Source organism: Oncorhynchus clarkii, chromosome 5 (genome assembly GCF_045791955.1).
Source record: "Oncorhynchus clarkii lewisi isolate Uvic-CL-2024 chromosome 5, UVic_Ocla_1.0, whole genome shotgun sequence".
NCBI classification, from domain to species: domain Eukaryota; kingdom Metazoa; phylum Chordata; class Actinopteri; order Salmoniformes; family Salmonidae; genus Oncorhynchus; species Oncorhynchus clarkii.
The window spans coordinates 21,527,573-21,547,602 of record NC_092151.1 but is presented as its reverse complement, the minus strand read 5'-3'; the positions used below and the strand labels follow the sequence as shown (position 1 = coordinate 21,547,602).

General features: G+C 44.4%; 1 protein-coding gene across 4 annotated transcripts in view; it reads right to left on the bottom strand.

Moving 5' to 3' along the window:
* Positions 1-1,007: 1,007 nt before the first annotated feature.
* LOC139408539 (transcription factor 7-like 1-B) overlaps positions 1,008-20,030 on the bottom strand; it is a 28,030-nt gene continuing 9,007 nt past the window's right edge. For 2 of the 4 annotated variants that reach the window (XM_071152545.1, XM_071152544.1), the window contains exons 4-12: positions 4,563-4,646; positions 3,873-3,990; positions 3,617-3,710; positions 3,393-3,479; positions 3,135-3,251; positions 2,886-3,048; positions 2,632-2,739; positions 2,462-2,549; positions 1,008-2,330 (exon numbers count right to left, since the gene is read on the bottom strand). In XM_071152545.1, the coding sequence (XP_071008646.1) occupies positions 1,756-2,330; positions 2,462-2,549; positions 2,632-2,739; positions 2,886-3,048; positions 3,135-3,251; positions 3,393-3,479; positions 3,617-3,710; positions 3,873-3,990; positions 4,563-4,646 (1,434 nt within the window). In that variant the 3' untranslated portion in view covers positions 1,008-1,755. The remainder of the gene's footprint in view (positions 2,331-2,461; positions 2,550-2,631; positions 2,740-2,885; positions 3,049-3,134; positions 3,252-3,392; positions 3,480-3,616; positions 3,711-3,872; positions 3,991-4,562; positions 4,647-20,030) is intronic. The other 2 variants (XM_071152546.1, XM_071152547.1) reach the window with 1 other exon arrangement.

Below are 20,030 nucleotides of genomic sequence, written 5' to 3'. Positions count from 1 at the left end.
CTTCCTGTTTGGCCCTGTCCGGGGGTATCATCGGATGGGGCCACAGTGTCTCCTGACCCCTCCTGTCTCAGCCTCCAGTATTTATGCTGCTGTAGTTTGTGTCGGGGTGCTAGGGTCAGTTTGTTATATCTGGAGTAGTTCTCCTGTCTTATCCGGTGTCCTGTGTGAATTTAAGTGTGCTCTTTCTAATTCTCTCTTTCTCGCTTTCGGAGGACCTGAGCCCTAGGACCATGCCTCAGGACTACCTGACATGATAACTCCTTGCTGTCCCCAGTCCACCTGGCCATGCTGCTGCTCCAGTTTCAACTGTTCTGCCTTAATATTATTGGACCATGCTGGTCATTTATGAACATTTGAACATCTTGGCCATGTTCTGTTGTAATCTCCACCCGACACAGCCAGAAGAGGACTGGCCACCCCACATAGCCTGGTTCCTCTCTAGGTTTCTTCCTAGGTTTTGGCCTTTCTAGGGAGTTTTTCCTAGCCACCGTGCTTCTACACCTGCATTGCTTGCTGTTTGGGGTTTTAGGCTGGGTTTCTGTACAGCACTTTGAGATATCAGCTGATGTACGAAGGGATATATGAATACATTTGATTTTGACACCAAGGAACTTGATACTCTCAAGCCGCTCCACTACAGCCCCGTCGATGTGAATGGGGGTGTGTTTGGCCATCCTTTTCCTATAGTCCACGATCATCTCCTTTGTCTTGCTCACATTGAGAGATTGTCATCCTGGTGTCTCTGACCTCCTCCCTATAGGCTCTCATCGTTGTCGGTGATCAGGCCTACCACCGTTATCGGCAGCAAACTTGGTGTTGGAATCGTGCTTGGCCACTCAGTCATGGGTGAACAGGAGGGGACTAAGCACGCACATTTTATTTGTGCTGGTCAAACATTGAGGTTCATAGGAAACACCTACCTTCGATGATGAGATCCATTGAAGATGCAGTGTGTTTATTAGAAAGACTATGCTACTAAAGGCAAAGACAACGCAGGAACAGAGACGTTTCAGAAATAAGTAGATGTTTATTATCAAGACTCAAGTCATACGGGGGGTTATAAAAGAATAGGGGAGGGAGGGAAAACAGATCTACACACATTACTACCACAAAGACTGAAACGTACTTTGATCTATTTTTCTTAAAAAATTTACCTTTCCTTTTTTGTATTTTATACAAGTAGCAAATTGGACAAATTAATACAAAAAAAGGTAAGATGTTGCAATACCATTTGACAAAAAAATGTAGTTACATGAAGACTAGTTAAGAGGTGTGGTCAAATATTGACCAATAATTGTTTCCTTTCCATACTAATATAAAACCTGGTCTAATATCTATAAAAGGTTAAAAAAAAGTTTATTTACAGACAAAAAAAAGCAATTAAAAAAGTAGGAAGAAATTGACCCTAATCCAAAGGCAACAAACAGGGGGTGTTGCAGGCTTTCCCCCCCAATCACTAACATGATTCTGCTAATCAATTAATAATGATCTTCATTTAAACCTCTATTCAAACACTATTTCAATTGTGTGTGTTGCTAGGCTGGAGCATCATGTAGCCCTCAAGGAGTTGTTCACCCCTGCCCACATAGTAGAGTGGACTCTCCTACACACTGATAGGGGGTCATATATTTTTTCATCCCACCCATGATTAGACAGGGTTTAGAGGTATCTGTGGTTAGGGGTAGTGTAATGCTTACGGTTACGGCTGGCCTTTGAGGAATCTGATCATAGATCTGTGGTTAGCGTCTTTGGGTTTTAACTATTATTTCTAGTGACGAGGGAGAGTGGCTGGGACTGGAGCATGGCATGATGGGAGCTCATTGTTGATTGGTGGATAGATGTGGGAGGAGCTAAGCCAGAGGCAAAGGGGATTGGTCGAGACAGAAGTGGTGGAGTCTGTTTGCTGGATGAGCTCATGTGGAGAGAAAATGGGGGATGAGAGTAGGGGGATGAAGAGGTATTGGGGGTAGGGGGCAGGGGGAGGTGTGTGTGAGTTAATACATGTGAATGTGTGTGAGACTGGATGTGGGTGTAAGCCTGACTGTGTGTGTCCCTGTGTGACTGCAGACGAGGTGGTTTGGTGGTGAGGGAGAGGGGCTGGACCTGCTCAGGATGTGTGTGCTCGGAGTGTGAGTGTGTGTGTTCGGTGTGTGTGGGTGCGGGAGCAGCAGGGGAGGCCAGAGCAGTGGTGGGCGTGGCTGGAGAGTCCAGAGAGGAGGCGGGACTAGCCTGGGACAGGTGTGTGTGTGTCAGGTGTGTGTGAGACACACTGGGTCTCTCCTGAGTTCCATACGACACACACGACTTCTTGAGCTGCGCGGAGAAGTGCTCTAGAGACAAAATAAAAACACACTGATCAGTCTTGCTGTTACTTCCCAGTTATGTCATTAAGTAGAACAGAGTAGGTCACTTCTCACATCTTCATATTGCTCTGATCTTGAATGTATTAGGTGGTTCTTACCCTCTGGAGCAGCTGACTGGGGGTGTGTCATCTGTCCCTCTGGAGCAGTCTCTGGCCTGCCATCTCTCTTCCTTTTCTTCCTCTTCCCCTGCACACATACAATCACATCACGTCCTCCACCGCCACCACACAGCAACCAATCAAATCACTACTAAATAATCACTACTTACGTAGTTGTCTCTAGCTGACCATCCAGGGTAGAGTTGGGAGTGTAGCTGTCTCTCCTTGCGGGCCATATCATAGTACTTAGACTGCTCCTCGCGAGACAGAGTGTGCCACTGTAGACAGACGCACAGACACACAGGTTTAACACACACACTCCCTTCTGGAGCATAGGTCATTGACCACAACGTTCACTACGAACGCACACATCGTACAAACAATGACCGTGTGTGAGCACGCATACACACACACTGCCACTCACTCTGCGTCCCAGAATCTGGTTGATAGCAGCGCTCTCCTTCAGGGTGCACTCAGCCACCACCTTGGGTCTCTGCTCCTTCATGTACAGCATAAAGGCATTCAGAGGCTTCTTCACATGAGGCTTCTTCTCCTCCTCTCTGTCCCCCATAGACACAGCACACCTCCTACACACACCACAGCACAGAGTTACGGAGTCAGCAACGGGGGTGTGAGAAAGGTGTGTGGTTTAAAGAGCTGTGTGTGTGCGTACTCGTGCTGGTTGCTGTCTCTCGGTTCTTGTTTGATCGCCGTGGAAACGATGGCAGGGTGGGGGACTGACGTCTGGGGAGGCGGGACCATGTGGGGTGAGAAACGACTGGACACAAAGCTGTCAAACACACACCATACCACAAACATAAATAACAATTAAATGACATGTTTGCAATCTTTACAGAAGTCCAGTCATCACAGTATGTAGTCTCCAGAGGAGTGATACGTGGATGTGTGTGAGTGATTAGGTGAGCTGTACCTGGACATGGAAGAGTTCAAGGCGAGAGCTGCAGGGTAGGATGGTCTAAACCCCCCCACTGGAATACCGTACATGGACTGGCCCTGCCTGGAGACAGACAACGAGGGAGGGGAAACAGCGGCACTTTAGTAATAGCATATGTTGTGCTAAAAATTGTTGGCAAAATAAACTAAACCATTATTGTATTCATCATGAGAGTTTGAATGGGCGTGTGTGTGACTCACAGCCAGCTCAGCGGGTGTGTCATGTGTTCCATGCCTCCAGGAGAGAGAGGGTAGTAAGGAGAGAGCTCTGCTGGGTGGGGGGTGGGGGGAAGACCTGGAGAGGGGAGAGCAACATATATATCTGTTGTTATATAGCGACAAGTGTCATCTGACAGATATCAAACGTAAAATGTGAATCACCTAGGTTTTAACATTAATACTGAGTCTTCCAGATAAAAGCAGAAAGAGGGATGAGAGAGGAGAGGAACTTTCATACCCGTGTCAGCTGAGAGGTGAGGAGGGGGTGTCCGTGGAGGGAAGGGGTCTGGACTGTAGGACAGGAGTGGGGAAAAGGGGGACAGGTGACTATGCTGCACCACTGGGACCTTATTGGACTAGAGAGAGAAAGAGAGGAGAGAGGGAGATAGAGGGAAGAGGCAGGGATTAGATTTGGAACAGCTATACAATGCTTTCAAATCGACATGAGCCTTGGCCCTAGGGCCTGCGGTTGTTTCTGGGCTGACTGGCTGTATCAGTGACAGGGGGTGAGTCCTCCACCAGGTCTTCAGGGATATCCTCAGATACCGAACACACACTCCGTTACATACACACTCACGGTCCTGGTCTCTGTATCAGAACACACACACCACCCGGAGGTGCTAAAGTCCTCATTGTCTCTGGACGGATTAACACCATTCAGCTTTAACATTCCAGCGTCTGTCTGTCAGGAGGGTGTGTGTGTGAGCCTGGAGAGGGTGAGGGATACTCCGGGAGACATGCTAAATGGCTGATAGTAGCAGAGCAGGGTAACTAACCAGGGTAAGTTATGTAATAAAAACAAGGTACTTCAATAAAGTACGTAAAGCTAGAAGCTTACTTGCTACGTACAGTTGTCCTTTTACATGTTATGTGTCATGGCAAGTGATGTCACTGCACAGTCACTAGACTGTAGTGCACACACACTCACCATGTGAGCAGGGGAGGGAGAGCGAGGGTCTTTTAAAGCAGAAGTTCCAGGAACATCCAGCATGGGCCACTTCATCTGTAGATACTAGAGAGAGCGAGCGTGATTTAAAACATACCACTTTGATTCATTGTTTGCATGCACTACATATTAAAAAATATTTAATGGACAAATATGACATATCGTGAAACGGGTATGAAGAGGGGTGTCTGTGGAGGGACGTACGAGGGAGGATGTGTGTGTTACAGAATGTGAGAGGTTGAGAGAGTGTACTCCGATGACTCTCCACATGGGTCTGGGTCAGATTATGTATGCAGACACACACACACCCCTCCCCCCTCTATCTGGTGAGTGTATCAGTCAGGCCCCAGCTGCACGTCTCTCTACATTAAGGTTTATGTGTGTGAACGCTTGCTTTTAGAAAAGCAGTGCACACACAACCAGCGCTTAAGTTAGCAGGGTGGAAGGGGTAGTGGGCATGGACAATGGTGTGGTTTTAGAGGCCCTCTTGGCCGCGGACTAAAATAAAATATATATTTTTTTTTTTCACCTTTATTTTAAAGCCAATTTCCTGCAATTATACACATTTTACCATGAGGAAGATAGAGTATTTCACAGTTTTGAAGCTTGTTTCCTGCAATTTTATACATTTGTCATGGGGGCTAAGAGACAAATTGCAGTTTCAAAGCTAATCTCCTGCAATTCTGCAATGGTCATGGCTTATGCCTTGCTCTTATGCGATCTGAGTTACTGAAACAAACCATGTGGGGCCCATGTGCTATTATGTGTTTATTTTCGCGATATTTCTAAATTATTTTGTACATAATGTTTCTGCAACCGTATCTTACGGCAGAAAACTTAAATCAGTTCTACCAAATCTCTATCAACATGTTAAATGTGCAACCAGAGGGAAAATAATTCTAGATCACCTGTACTCCACACACAGAGATGCGTACAGAGCCCTCCATTTGGTAAATCCTACCACAGCTCTATCCTCCTGATTCCTGCTTACAAGCAAAAATTTAAGCAGGAAGCACCAGTGACTCGGTCTATGAAAAAAATGGTCAGATGAAGCAGATGCTAAACTACAGGACTGTTTTGCTATCACAGACTGGAACATGTTCCGGAATTCTTCCGATGACATTGAGGAATACACCACATCAGTCACTGGCTTTATCAATAAGTGCATTGAGGACGTCGTCCCCACAGTGACTGTACGTACATACCCCAACCAGAAGCCATGGATTACAGGCAACATTCGCACTGATCTAAATGGTAGAGCTGCAGCTTTCAAGGTGCTGGATTCTAACCCTGAGGCTTACAAGAAATCCCGCTATGCCCTGCGACGAACCATCAAAAAGGCAAAGCGTCAATACAGGGCAAAGATTGAATTCTACTACACCGGCTCCGACACTCGTCGGATGTGGCAGGGCTTGCAAACTATTACAGACTACAAAGGGCTGTATCCCTGTACGTACATATCCCAACCAGAAGCCAAGGAATACAGGCAACATCTGCATCGAGCTAAAGGCTAGAGCTGCCGCTTTCAAGGAGCGGCAGTTTATAAGAAATCCCGCTATGCCCTGAAGACAAACAAACAAAGCATCAATACAGGATTAAGATTGAATCCTACTACACCGGCTCTGACGCTCGTCGGATGTGGCAGGGCTCGTCGAATGTGGCACGGCTTGAAAATCCAGACGCGAGCTGCCCAATGATGCGAGCCTACCAGACGAGCTAAATCACTTCTATGCTCGCTTCGAGGCAAGCAACACTGAGGCATGCATGAGAGCATCAGCTGTTCCGGACGACTGTGTGATCACGCGCTCCGTAGCCGACGTGAGTAAGACCTTTAACTTCTTGACCATACTTGAGACGCAGATGTCTCAAGTATGCCCCTGGAAATGCAAATGCGCTACGCTAAATGCTAAATGTACTCGTTACAACTCAATCTTTGATCAAAATTCACAAGCAGGGTATTGAATTAAAGCTACACTCGTTGTGAACCTAGCCAGCAAGTCAGATTTTTAAAATGCTTTTCGGCGAAAGCATGAGAAGCTATTATCTGATAGCATGCACCCCCCAAAATGCCAGCACGACACGTAAACAACAGATTTTGCGGTAGCCGGCGCTACCCAAAACGCAGAAATAAAATATAAAACATTCATTACCTTTGACGAGCTTCTTTCTTGGCACTCCTATATGCCCCATAAACATCACTATTGGGTCTTTTTTTCGTTTAAATCGGTCCATATATACCCAAAATAGCTTTGTATGGAAGCTGTGTCATTCAGAAAAAAACATCGTTTTTAAACGCTGCGTAATTTTTTTAAATTAAAAAAGTCGACGATAAACTTTCACAAAACACTTCGAAATCCTTTTGTAATCCAACTTTAGGTATTAGTAAACGTTTATAATCTATCAAAATGATTACAGGGCGATGTATTTTCAATAGGTCTTCGCTTGCAAATCAATGGCTGCTAATGTCTTCATCAACTACATCCGGGTGAAGACTGGGAAAATGGATGCCAGATAGATGGATTTTCCAACAATTAATTCAATTGAAAATGACGACAATGGCGACATCGTGTGGAATTTGTATGAATTGCAGGCAGGTCGATATTAAATTCTGTTCTCTTTTAACAACTCGTGGAAGTGACTTATGGAAATTATTTTTAGCTTTCAGAGAGCAGTTTTTCTTGCGTTTTTCAATGAAACACACGATCTGTTATAGTCACAGCCGTGATTTAACCAGTTTTATAAACTTCAGAGTGTTTTCTATCCACACATACTAATCATATGCATATACTATATTCCTGGCATGAGTAGCAGGACGCTGAAAAGTTGCGCGATTTTTAACAGAATGTTCGAAAAAGGAGGGGGTAGAAGTAAGAGGTTATACAGGTCAACATTCACAAGGCTGTGGGGTCAGATGGATTACCAGGGCGTGTGCTCCGGGCATGTGCTGACCAACTGGCAGGTGTCTGCACTGGCATTTTCAACATGTCCCTGATTGAGTCTGTAATACCAACATGCTTCAAGCAGACCACCATAGACTAAACACCTTCTGCAACTGGATCCTGGACTTCCTGATGGGCCTCCCCCAGGTGGTGAGGGTAGGTAGCAACACATCTGCCACGCTGATCCTCAACACTAGAGCTCCCCAGGGGTGCGTGCTCAGACCCCTCCTGTACTCCCTGTTCACCCACGGCTGCATGGCCAGGCATGACTCCAACACCATCATTAAGATTGCAGACGACACAACAGTGGTAGGCCTGATCACTGACAACGATGAGACAGCCTATAGGGAGGAGGTCAGAGAACTGGCCGGGTGGTGCCAGAATAACAACCTATCACTCAACACAACCAAGACCAAGGAGATGATTGTGGACTACAGGAAAAGGAGCACCGAGCACGTCCCCATTCTCATCGATGGGGCTGTAGTGGAGCAGGTTGAGAGCTTCAAATTCCTTGGTGTCCACATCAACAACAAACTAGAATGGTCCGAACACACCAAGACAGTCGTGAAGAGGGCACAACAAAGCCTATTCCCCCTCAGGAAACTAAAAAGATTTGGCATGGGTCCTGAGATCCTCAAAAGGTTCTACAGCTGCAACATCGAGAGCATCCTGACCGGTTGCATCACTGCCTGGTACGGCAAATGCTCAGCCTCCGACCGCAAGGCACTTCAGAGGGTAGTGCGTACGGCTCAGTACATCACTGGGGCAAAGCTTCCTGCCATCCAGGACCTCTACACCAGGCGGTGTCAGAGGAAGGCCCTAAAAATTGTTAAAGACCCCAGCCACCCCAGTGGCTGGGACTGTTCTCTCTACTACCGCATGGCAAGCAGTGCCAAGTCTAGGACAAAAAGGCTTCTCAACAGTTTTTATCCCCAAGCCATAAGACTCCTGAACAGGTAACCAAATGGTTACCCGGACTATTTGCAGTGTCCCCCCCCCCCCCCCCCCCAACCCCTCTTTTATGCTGCTGCTACTCTCTATTAATCATATATGCATAGTCACTTTAACTATACATTCACGTACATACTACCTCAATTGGCCCGACCAACCAGTGCTCCCACACATTGGCTAACCAGGCTATCTGCATTGTGTCCCACCACCCGCCAACGCATATCTTTTACGCTACTGCTACTCTGTTCATCATATATGCATAGTCACTAACCATATCTACATGTACATACTACCTCAATAAGCCTGACTAACCGGTGTCTGTATATAGTCTTGCTCCTCTTATTTTCAAATGTCTTTTTACTGTTGTTTTATTTATTTCTTTACTTACTTACCTACACACACACACTTTTTTCCCCCTCCACACTATTGGTTAGAGCCCGTAAGTAAGCATTTCACTTTAAGGTCTACCTGTTGTATTCGGCGCACGTGACAAATAAACTTTCATTTGATGCCGTGACACTTTTGGAATTTGAGATTCTCCCTGGATGTAGTTTTTATTTTGGTGATTGTTAGCTCTCAAATATAATTGAATTTTAAAAAATGTATCTGGTTTTAGCCGTTTACGCTTACATTGAAAATGTTTTACCTTCCCGAAACCCCGGCCACGATTTAGCAGCGGCAGTGCACCACTGCTAAATGCATATAAGGGAGAACACATTGACATAAACTACAACAGCTCAGTCTCCACTCAAAGGAAGTGAGACAGGAAGGAAGAAAGGATAAGCGAGGGGGCTAAAAATGGACATGGCAATTTGCAGGAGTAGAGAGGTCTAGTATCTGTGTAGGGACAAGAATCTTGAGGTGCAAAGTGACATAGAGGTCGAGAGAGGAGTAGTAAGATGTGCCATAGAGGGGGAGAGAGAATGTGTGTGACGGGTATAATGCAGGGGTTCTCAAAGTGGACAGGGTCTGCGGAGGTACTGCAGGGAGTATATTTTTTTAAATTAATATTACTAACAGCTCAAACAAATTTTGGCCAAGGGCTCCGTGGAATAAGTTTAGAGAGTGTAATACAATATTATTCATCTACAGTTTGTGTAACCCTTGGTCACCTGGGCCTGGGATGCTCACTGGGATATTGGTATCCAACAATTACAGGCATAAATGTACTGTAATTTAAACTTTAAAACTGCCCCATGATAAAATGTGTAGAATTGCAGAACATTTGCTTAACGTTCTCACCATTTCCAAGAGATGGGCCTTTAAAATGTTCCTTCCCAGGGACCGAAACTTGGTTTGTCCAGCCATGCACTTCCAAAGTCATAGTAGAACTCCTTGTGTTGTGATTATGAGGGGTCACTGATGAATTCGCCATCACAAAATGGGTCCCAGTTTTGTTCACAGCAGACCAACATGCTACATTGAGTCGCTGACTACAGTTGAGGAAAAAACTAACGTAGCACACACATCATGAATAAGGGTCCCATTGTGTAGCAGGCCAAATAAAACTAAAATAATGAGGACCACAAGAACATAGGTGTTTGCCTGTGCAGGGAGTGTGTGTACACTGCACAAGGAGAAAAAGTGTGTGAGAGGCTGAGCAGCTCTTCCTCCATACTCTCTATTGTTACCTCTCTCTCTCACACACACACACACACCCACCCACCCACCCCAAGGCCCCAGGAAGTTCTAGCTGTGAGCTCTAACTGAAACCAGCTGTTAGAAATACCATACTGATGAAGCCTACACACATATACACACTCTCCCTTTCTCTCTCTCTCTTTATCCCTGAACAATAAGGAGCTAGCTGCTCTATCATGAAGTCACTGCACAGCTGGAGGCTAAACATACTGCTTCTTATAAAACACCAAGACACAAACCACACACACACACCAACACCCCCCACCCTCCTTAATTTAGCATAATAGGTTCCATAACCAGTTTTGCAAACACTATTCACCATAAATAAAAAGCTGTAAACAGCAGTAGGTAGCATCATTTAGCTTTCTTTGTATGTTGCAAAAAACATTTGATTGCAGAATACAACAGAATCATTTTTGTAGTTCAGCGAGAGAAACAAAAGGAATTTAAGTCCACGTCAGTTTCTCTCTGCAAACTAGGTAGGTAAAAAATATATATATACTACCGTTCAAAAGTTTGGGGTCACTTAGAAATGTCCTTGTTTTTGAAAGAAAAGCCATTTTTGTTCATTAAAATAACACCAAATTGATCAGAAATACAGTGTAGACATTGTTAATGTTGTAAATTACTATTGTAGCTGGAAACAGCTGTTTTTGTATGGAATATCTACAGAGGCCCATTATCAGCAACCATCACTTCAGTGTTCCAATGACACATTGTGTTAACTAATCCAAGTTAATCATTTTAAACGGCTAATTGATCATTAGAAAACCCCTTTGCAATTATGTTAGCACAGCTGAAAAATTTTGTGCTGATTAAAGCAGCAATAAAACTGGCCTTCTTTAGACTGACCTCATTGTCCCATTTGAGTACACAAATACGATATAATGTGCAAGTCTGTGTGTGTGTAAAGGTTGCAGTGTGTGTTATGTTAAGTTTGAGGCCCTATTGCCTGTTTTGACTCCATATTGTCTCACTGGTCTTAAAATAACAGGAGAGAAGGCTATCACCACCAACCTGAACACATACAAGAGAGGGAGAGAGGTATGTTAGAACAGTCACTAATCTCTCCATCCAGTCCCTTCTGAAATGCACTAACGCCCAGGGATGACTGAACACCGATTGTGTAAGTTGAAGGATTGCTGAGAGCAACCTGAGCCACACTTCTGCCTCCATCTCCAACACTGGAATTAAATCAAACTTTGTGACACGTGCCGAATACAACAAGTGTGGACTTTACCGTGAAATGCTTACTTACAAGCCCTTAACCAACAGTGCAGTTCAAGAAGAAGAAAATATTTATCAAGTAGACTAAAATAAAAAAGTAATAATAAAAAATAACAATAAGAATAAGAATAACGAGGCTATATAAAGACGGGGCACCGGTACCGAGTCAGTGTGCAGGGGTACAGGCTAGTTGAGGAAATCTGTACATGCAGGTGGGGGTGAAGTGACTAGGTAACAAACAAACAGCGAGTAGCAGCAGTGTACAGCAGGGGGGGTAAATGTAAATTGTCCGGTGGCACTTTTTATGAATTGCTCAACAGTCTTATGGCTTGTGGATAGAAGTCTACAACTTGGGTGACTGGAGTCTTTGACAACGCCTATTAAGGTCCTGGATGGCAGGAAGCTTGGCCCCAGTGATGTACTGGGCCATTCGCACCACCTTCGGTAGCGCCTTACAGCAGTTGCCATACCAGGCGGTGATGCAGCTGGTGCAGCTGTAGAACCTTTTGAGGATCAAGGGGCCCATGCCAAATCTTTTCAGTCTGCTGAGGGAGAAAAGGTTTTGTCGTGCCCTCTTCAAGACTGTCTTGATGTGTTTGGACCATGATAGTTCGTTGGTGATGTAGATACCAAGGAACTTGAAGTTGAAACTCTCGACCCGCTCCACTACAGCCCGCCTGTTCGGCCCGTCTTTTCCTGTAGTAGACGATCAGCTCCTTTGTCTTGCTCACATTTAGGGAGAGGTCATTGTCCTGGCACCACACTGCCAGTTCTCTGACCTCCTCCCTATAGGCGGTCTCATCGTTGTCGGTGATCAGGCCTACCACTGTTGTGTCGTCAGCAAACTTAATGATGGTGTTGGAGTCGTGTTTGGCAACCAGTCGTGGGTGAACAGTGAATACAGGAGGGGACTAAGTACATTCTCACATAGGTGTTCCTTTTGTCCAAGTGAGAAAGGGCGGTGTGGAACGCGATTGAGATTGCTTCATCTATGGATCTGTTGGGGCGGTATGCAAATTGGAGTGGGTCTAGAGTGTCTGGGAGGATGCTGTTGATGTGAGCCATGACCAGCCTTTTAAAGCATGTCATCGCTACCGACGGGAGTGCCACAGGGCGGTAATCATTAAGGCAGGTTACCTTCGCTTCCTTGGGCACAGGGACTATGGTGGTCTGCTTGAAACATTTAGGTATTCCAGACTTGGTCAGGGAGAGGTTGAAAATGTCAGTGCAGACGCTTGACAGTTGGTCCGCGCATGCTCTGAGTACACGTCCTGGTAATCCGTCTGGCCAAGCTGCTTTGAGAATGTTGACCTGTTTAAAAGGTTTGTTCACATCGTCTACCGAGAGCGTTATCACACAGTCGTCCAGAACAGCTGGTGCTCTCGTGCATGTGTCAGTGTTGCTTGCCTCGAAGTGAGCATAAAAGGCATTGAGCTCGTCTGGTAGGCTCGCATCATTGGGCAGCTCGTGTCTGGGTTTTCAAGCCCTGCCACATTCGACGAGCCCTGCCACATCCGACGAGCGTCAGTGCCGGTGTAGTAGGATTCAATCTTAATCATGTATTGATGCTTTGCTTGTTTGTCTTCAGGGCATAGCGGGATTTCTTATAAACTGCCGCTCCTTGAAAGCGGCAGCTCTAGCCTTTAGCTCTATGCAGATGTTGCCTGTATTCCTTGGCTTCTGGTTGGGATATGTACGTACAGTCACTGTGTGGATGACTTCATCGATGCACTTACTGATGAAGCCGATGACTGAGGTTGTGTATTCCTTAATGCCATTGGATGAATCCCGGAACATATTCCAGTCTGTGCTAGCAAAACAGTCCTGTAGTGAAGCATCCACATCATCTGGTACTTCCGGCTTTAGGTTTTGCTTGTAAGCAGGAGGATATAATTGTGGTCAGATTTGCCAAATGGAGTACAGGGGAGAGCTTTGTATGCATCTCTGTGTGTGGAGTAAAGGTGGTCCAGGATTTTTTCCCCCCGTGTTTACACGTGACATACTGGTAAAAATTTGGTAAAACGGATTTAATTTTGCCTGCATTCAATTCCCCAGCCACTAGGAGCGCCGCTTCTGGGTGAGCATTTTCTTGTTTGCTTATGGCCTTATGCAGTTGGTTGAGAGAGGTCTGAGTGCCAGCTTCGCTTTGTGGTGGTAAATAGACGGCTACGAATACAGACGAGAACTCTTGGTAGATAGTATGGTTGACAGCTTATCATAAGGTACTCTACCTCAGGCGAGCAATACCTCAAGACTTCTTTAATATTAGACATCGCACACCAGCTGTTATTGAAAAATAGACACACACACCACCCCTCGTCTTACCAGAGGTAGCGTCTCTGTTCTGCCGGTGCATGGAAAATCCCGCTAGCTCTTTGTCCATTTCTTCATTCAGCCACGTCTCGATGAAACATAAGATGTTACAATTTTTAATGTCCCGTTCGTAGGATAATCCTAAAATCGTAGGTCAACAATTTATACGGAGACTTGATTACACACAGGTGGATTGTATTTATCATCATTAGTCATTTAGGTCAACATTGGATCATTCAGAGATCCTCACTGAATTTCTGGATAGAGTTTGTTCCACTAAAAGTGTAGGGGCTGAATAATTTTGCACGCCCAATTTTTCAGTTTTTGATTTGTTAAAAAAGTTTGAAATATCCAATAAATGTCGTTCCACTTCATGATTGTGTCCCACTTGTTGTTGATTCTTCACAAAAAAATACAGTTTTATATCTTTATGTTTGAAGCCTGAAATGTGGCAAAAGGTCGCAAAGTTCAAGGGGGCCGAATACTTTCGCAAGGCACTGTATATACACAAAAGTATGTGGACACCCATTCAAATTAGCGGACTCGGCTATTTCAGCAACACCAGTTGCTGACAGGTGTTTAAAATCGAGCACACTGCCATGCAATCTCCATAGACAAACATTGGCAGTAGAACGGCCTTACTGAAGAGCTGTGACATTCAGCGTAGCAGTCATAGGATGCCACGTTTCCAAATGTCTGCACTGCTAGAGCTGCCCCGGTCAACTGTAAGTGCTGTTATTGTGAAGTGGAAATGTCTAGGAACAACAACGGCTCAGTGGTAGACTTCACAAGCTCACAGAAAGGGACAAGCGAGTGACGAAGCGCGTAAAAAACCGTCTGTCCTTGGTTGCACACTGACTGCCAAGTTCCAAACTGCCTCTGGAAGCAACATCAGCACAATAACTGTTCGTAAGGAGCTTCATGAAATGTGTTTCCATGGCCGAGCAGCCACACGCAAGTCTAACAAGACCATGCAAAGTGCCAAGCGTCAGCTGGAGTGGTGGAAAGCACACCGCTATTGGACTCTGGAGCAGTGGAAACACGTTCTCTGGAGTAATGAATCACTAATGCTCTCGTGGCTGAATGGAAGCAAGTCCCCGCAGCAAAATTCCAACATCTAGTGGGAACCCTTCCCAGAAGAGTGGACGCTGGCCAGCAGGGATGTTCTTGTCCCATCGTGCTCTAGCGACTCCTGACACGATCACCAGGCGGACGGTATTTCCTCCGACATATTGGTGCAGCTGGCTTCTGGGTTAAATGGGTATTGTGTCAAGAAGCAGTGCGGTTTGGCTGGGTTGTGTTTCGGAGGACGGACGGCTCTCGACCTTCGCCTCTCCCGAGTCCGAATGGAAGTTGCAGCGATGGGACAAGACAGTAACTACCAAATGGATACCATGAAATTGGGGAGAAAAAGGAGACAAAAAATATAAGGAAAAAAGGGTGCGTGTTAAAAGGGGAAAGGGTTCCTGAACAACTCTCCCTGGGGTTACAGTATCCATGAAAAACAGCTTTTCGGGTTTCCCTAGTCCTGGAGAGCTAGACTTAAAGATGCAGCCCGGGTTCTAAAGCACAAAAAAATGTGCACTTTTAAAAAATTGTCAGTATGATATGTTATTATAAATAATAATCATAGCAGGACGTAACATCATACGAAACAGATGTAGTACTTAAATTAAATAAAAACATTTTGGCTCGTGAGCACCTCTCTCAAAATTACTGGCTGAAATTATATAAAAGTTTTACTTCCAGTCCTGGAGAGGAGATATCTCCTTCTGTGACAATCTGATTTCACCCCTAGAGTTTTTGGTCTATATTTCGGTGAGGATAGATGGTATGCTATGGTTCAGCTCAATCAAATAAAATGTCATTGGTAAAATACACGTTTAGCCGATGTTATTGCGGGTGTAGCGAAATGCTTGCGTTTCTAGCTCCAACAGTACAAATCAAATCAAATTTTATTTGTCACATACACATGGTTAGCAGATGTTAATGCGAGTGTAGCGAAATGCTTGTGCTTCTAGTTCCGACAATGCAGTAATAACCAACGAGCAATCTAACCTAACAATTCCAAAACTACTACCTTATACACACAAGTGTAAAGGGACCCAAGTTAAACAATTTAAAGGCAATGCTACCAAATACTAATTGAGTGTATGTAAACTTCTGACCCACTGGGAATTTGACAAAATAAATAAAAGCTGAAATAAATCACTACTATTATTCGGACATTTCACATTCTTCAAAAAAAGTGGGGATCCTAACTGACCTATGACAGGGAATTTTTACTAGGATTAAATGTCAGGAATTGTGAAACACTGAGTTTAAATGTATTTTGCTAAGATGTATGTAAACTTCCGACATCAACTGTACATAAGAGATGAGTACTGCAAAATATGTAAACATTATTTAAGTGGCCAGTGATTTCAAGTCTATTTGTATGAATTGAGGATCAGCGAAGTGGAAGTGTTCTTTGGGCCTTGAGCTTAAGGATGAGCTTGGAGGGTACCGTGGTGTTGAATGCTGAGCTATAGCCAATGAACAGCATTCTTACATGGGTATTCCTCTTGTCCAGATGGGATAGGGCAGTGTGCAGTGTGATGGCGATTGCATCGTCTATGGATCTATTGGGGTGGTAAACAAATTGAAATGGTTTAGGGTATCAGGTAAGGTAGAGGTGATATGATCCTTGACTAGTTTCTCAAAGCACTTCATGATGACGGAAGTGAGTGGTATGAGGCAATAGTTATTTAGTTCAGTTACCTTTGCTTTCTTGGTACAGGAACAATGGTGGCCATCTTGAAGCATGTGGGGACAGCAAACTGGGATAGGGAGAGATTGAATATGTCCGTAAACATACCCACCAGCGGGTCTGCGCATGCTCTGATGCGGCTAGTGATGCCGTGCGGGCCAGCAGCCTTGCGAGGGTTAACACGCTTAAAATGTCTTACGTTGGCCAAAGAGAAGGAAAGCCCACATTCACTGGTAGCGGGCCGCTTCTATGGCACTGTGTTGTCCTCAAAGCAGGCGAAGGTGTTTAGTTTGTCCGGAAGCAAGATGTCGGTGTCCGTAAGTAGGCTGGTTCTCTCTTTGTTGTCCGTGATTGTCTGTAGACCCTGCCACATACGTCTTGTGTTGAATTGCGACTCCACTTTGTCTCTATACTAACGTTTTGCCTGTTTGATTGCATTGCGGAGGAGGGAACAACTACACTGTTTGTATGGTTTTAATAGTCAGAGTGGGAACAACATTTCCTATACACTTCATGAGAAACTCAGTCACTGTATCAGTGTATTCATCAATGTTATTCTCAGAGGATACACGGAACATATCCCAGTCAACATGATCAAAACAATTTGAAGTGTGGATTCCGATTGGTCAGCCCAACGTTGAATAGTCGTTAGCACGGGTACTTACTGTTTGAGTTTCTGCCTATAGGAAGGGAGGAGCAAAATGTGGTCGTGATTAGATTTGCCGAAGGGAGGGAAGGGGTGGGCTATGTAGGCATCTCGGAAGTTGGAGTTGCAGTGGTCAAGTGTTTTAGCAGCGCGAATTACTACAGTCAATGTGTTGATAGAACTTCGGCAGCGGTTTCCTAAAAAAAGGTTTTGTTAAAATCCCCAGCAAAAACAAATACGGCCTCAGGATGTGTGGTTTCCAGCTTGTATAAAGTCCAGTGAAGGTCTTTGAGGGCCGTCGTGGTATCGGCTTGAGGGGGAATATACACGGCTGTGACTATAACCGAAGATAATTCTCTCTCCGGAGGTAACACGGCCGGTATTTGATTGTGAGATATTGTAGGTCGGGTGAACAAAAGGACTTGAGTTCCTGTATGTTATCACAATCATAGTTAATCATGAAACATACACCCCCGCGCTCCTTCTTCCCAGAGAGATATTTATTCCTGTCTGAGCGATGAACTGAGAAGCCAAATGCAATGTTACCGTGAAACAGAGTGCGTTACAAGTCCTGATGTGTCATTGGAAGGAAATTCTTCCAGAGAAGTACACTCTGAATACCTCTTCTCCTCTGGCGATGTTTTGGATCAACCTCTGGAATCAGTTAAACTGCCTTGGGGGATACGAACAAAGGATCCAATTCAAGAAAGTCGTATTCCTGGTCATAATGCTGGTGAGTTACCGTCACTCTGATATCCAAAAGTTATTCCCGGCTGTAAGTAATTACACCCAAAAAATTCTGGCCTAATAACCTAAGAAATAACACATACAGTCTTGGCCAAAAGTTTAGAATGACACAATTCTTAATTTTCACAAAGTCTGCTGCCTCAGTTTGTATGATGGCAATTTGCATATACTCCAGAATGTTATGAAAAGTGATCAGAAGAATTGCAATTAATTGCAAAGTCCCTCTTTGCCATGCAAATTAACTGAAACCCCCCCAAAAAACATTTGCACTACATTTCAGCCCTGCCACAAAAGGACCAGCTGACATGTCAGTGATTCTCTCGTTAACACAGGTGTGGGTGTTGACGAAGACAAGACTGGAGAGCACTCTGTCATGCTGGATGAGTTCGAATAACAGACTGGAAGCTTCAAAAGGAGGGTGGTGCTTGGAATCATTGTTCTTCCTCTGTCAACCATGGTTACCTGCAAGGAAACACGTGCCGTCATCATTGCGTTGCACAAAAAGGACTTCACAGGCAAAGATATTGCTGCCAGTAAGATTGCACCCAAATCAACCATTTATCGGATCCTCAACAACTCCAAGGAGAGTGGTTCAATTGTGAAGAAGGCTTCAGGGCACTCAAGAAAGTCCAGCAAGCGCCAGGACCGTCTCCTAAAGTTGATCCAGCTGCGAGATCGGGGCACCACCAGTACAGAGCTTGCTCAGGAATGGCAGCAGGCAGGTGTGAGTGCATCTGCACGTACAGTGAGGCGAAGACTTTTGGAGGATGGTCTGGTGTCAAGGGCGGCAAAGAAGCCACTTCTCTCCAGGAAAAACATCAGGGACAGACTGATATTCTGCAAAAGGTACAGGGATTGGACTGCTGAGGACTGGGGTAAAGTCATTATCTCTGATAAATCCCCTTTCCGATTGTTTGGGGCATCCATAAAAAAAGCGGGGTCAAGAAGGGTCAACACTGCAAAAATTGACTCTCTGCATCAACTTCATGTAATTGTCAATAAAAGCCTTTGACTCCGTATGAAACACGTGTAATTATACTTCAGTATTCCATAGCAACACATGACAAAAATATCTAAAGACACTGAAGCAGCAAACTATGTGGAAATTAATATTTGTGTCATTCTCAACTTTTGGCCATGACTTTACAAAAACAAAATACTGTAAAGTTGCCTAGGAGCTAGAAGCACAGCTCCCCTTTCTGTCAGTGCCATTTCTGGCTATTCTACAGTTAACCATTTAAATGTAATGACAAAATGTTGATTTTCACCTAAATAGACATACCCAAAAGTAACTGCTATTCATGTGTAATTACATGATTCTGACATGCCAAAACTTGGTATATTTGGAAAGAAGACATCTGGGAGATGCGGAAATGGTCAAAAGATAGGAGTTACATAGTTCAGAAAACACAAGATCACACACACACACAAAATAACCGTTTTTTATTTTGAAAGTCATCTTTCAATGACAATCTATTAGTGAATTGATTCCCAGAGCTGGAAACACATTAAATGGCTTCCACAACATGTGAACAATCAGGGAAAAAAATGATTGATAGACCTAACAAATAAAAATGGACAGATGGTTTTAGTAAGTGGTGTTAGGTGTGGTCACGGGACGTTTCGAAGTGTCCCTAAACCTCTCCAAAGTGGCATATGTCGGTATTTTCTTCTTGAACTGCCCTGTTGTTTAAGGGCTTGTAAGCAAGCATTTCACAGTAAAGTCCACACTTGTTGTATTTGGCGCATGTGACAAAAAGTTTGATTTGATTTTGATATGTCTGTAAATTAGACAATTCCAGTGCAATTACATATTTGCAATCCCTAAATGCTATTTGTTCAGCATAAAAATTAAATTTCTACCATATCAACCAGGGTACATTCAAGTGTCCTTTCACTTCTCCAAAGTGTCCAAATGTGGTAATTGCACTGTTTTTGCACACTGGATGTGCCTAAAAGTTATTGTTCGCTATAAAAACAAAATCTCCACAACACCAACATCTCTCAAACATTGTGGTAGTGTCGGGGGACATCCAAGTGTTTTTCAACCTTCCAACGTGCCTGAAAGTTTAGCCTAGGCATATCCAATGTATTGGTCCCACATACAAATTTACAAAAACAATATAAAAGCAACAGATACACAGTGCCAGTCAAAACTTGACACACCTACTCATTCCAGGATTTTGCTTTATTTTTTAATAGTAAAATAATAGTGAAGACATCAAAACTATGAAATA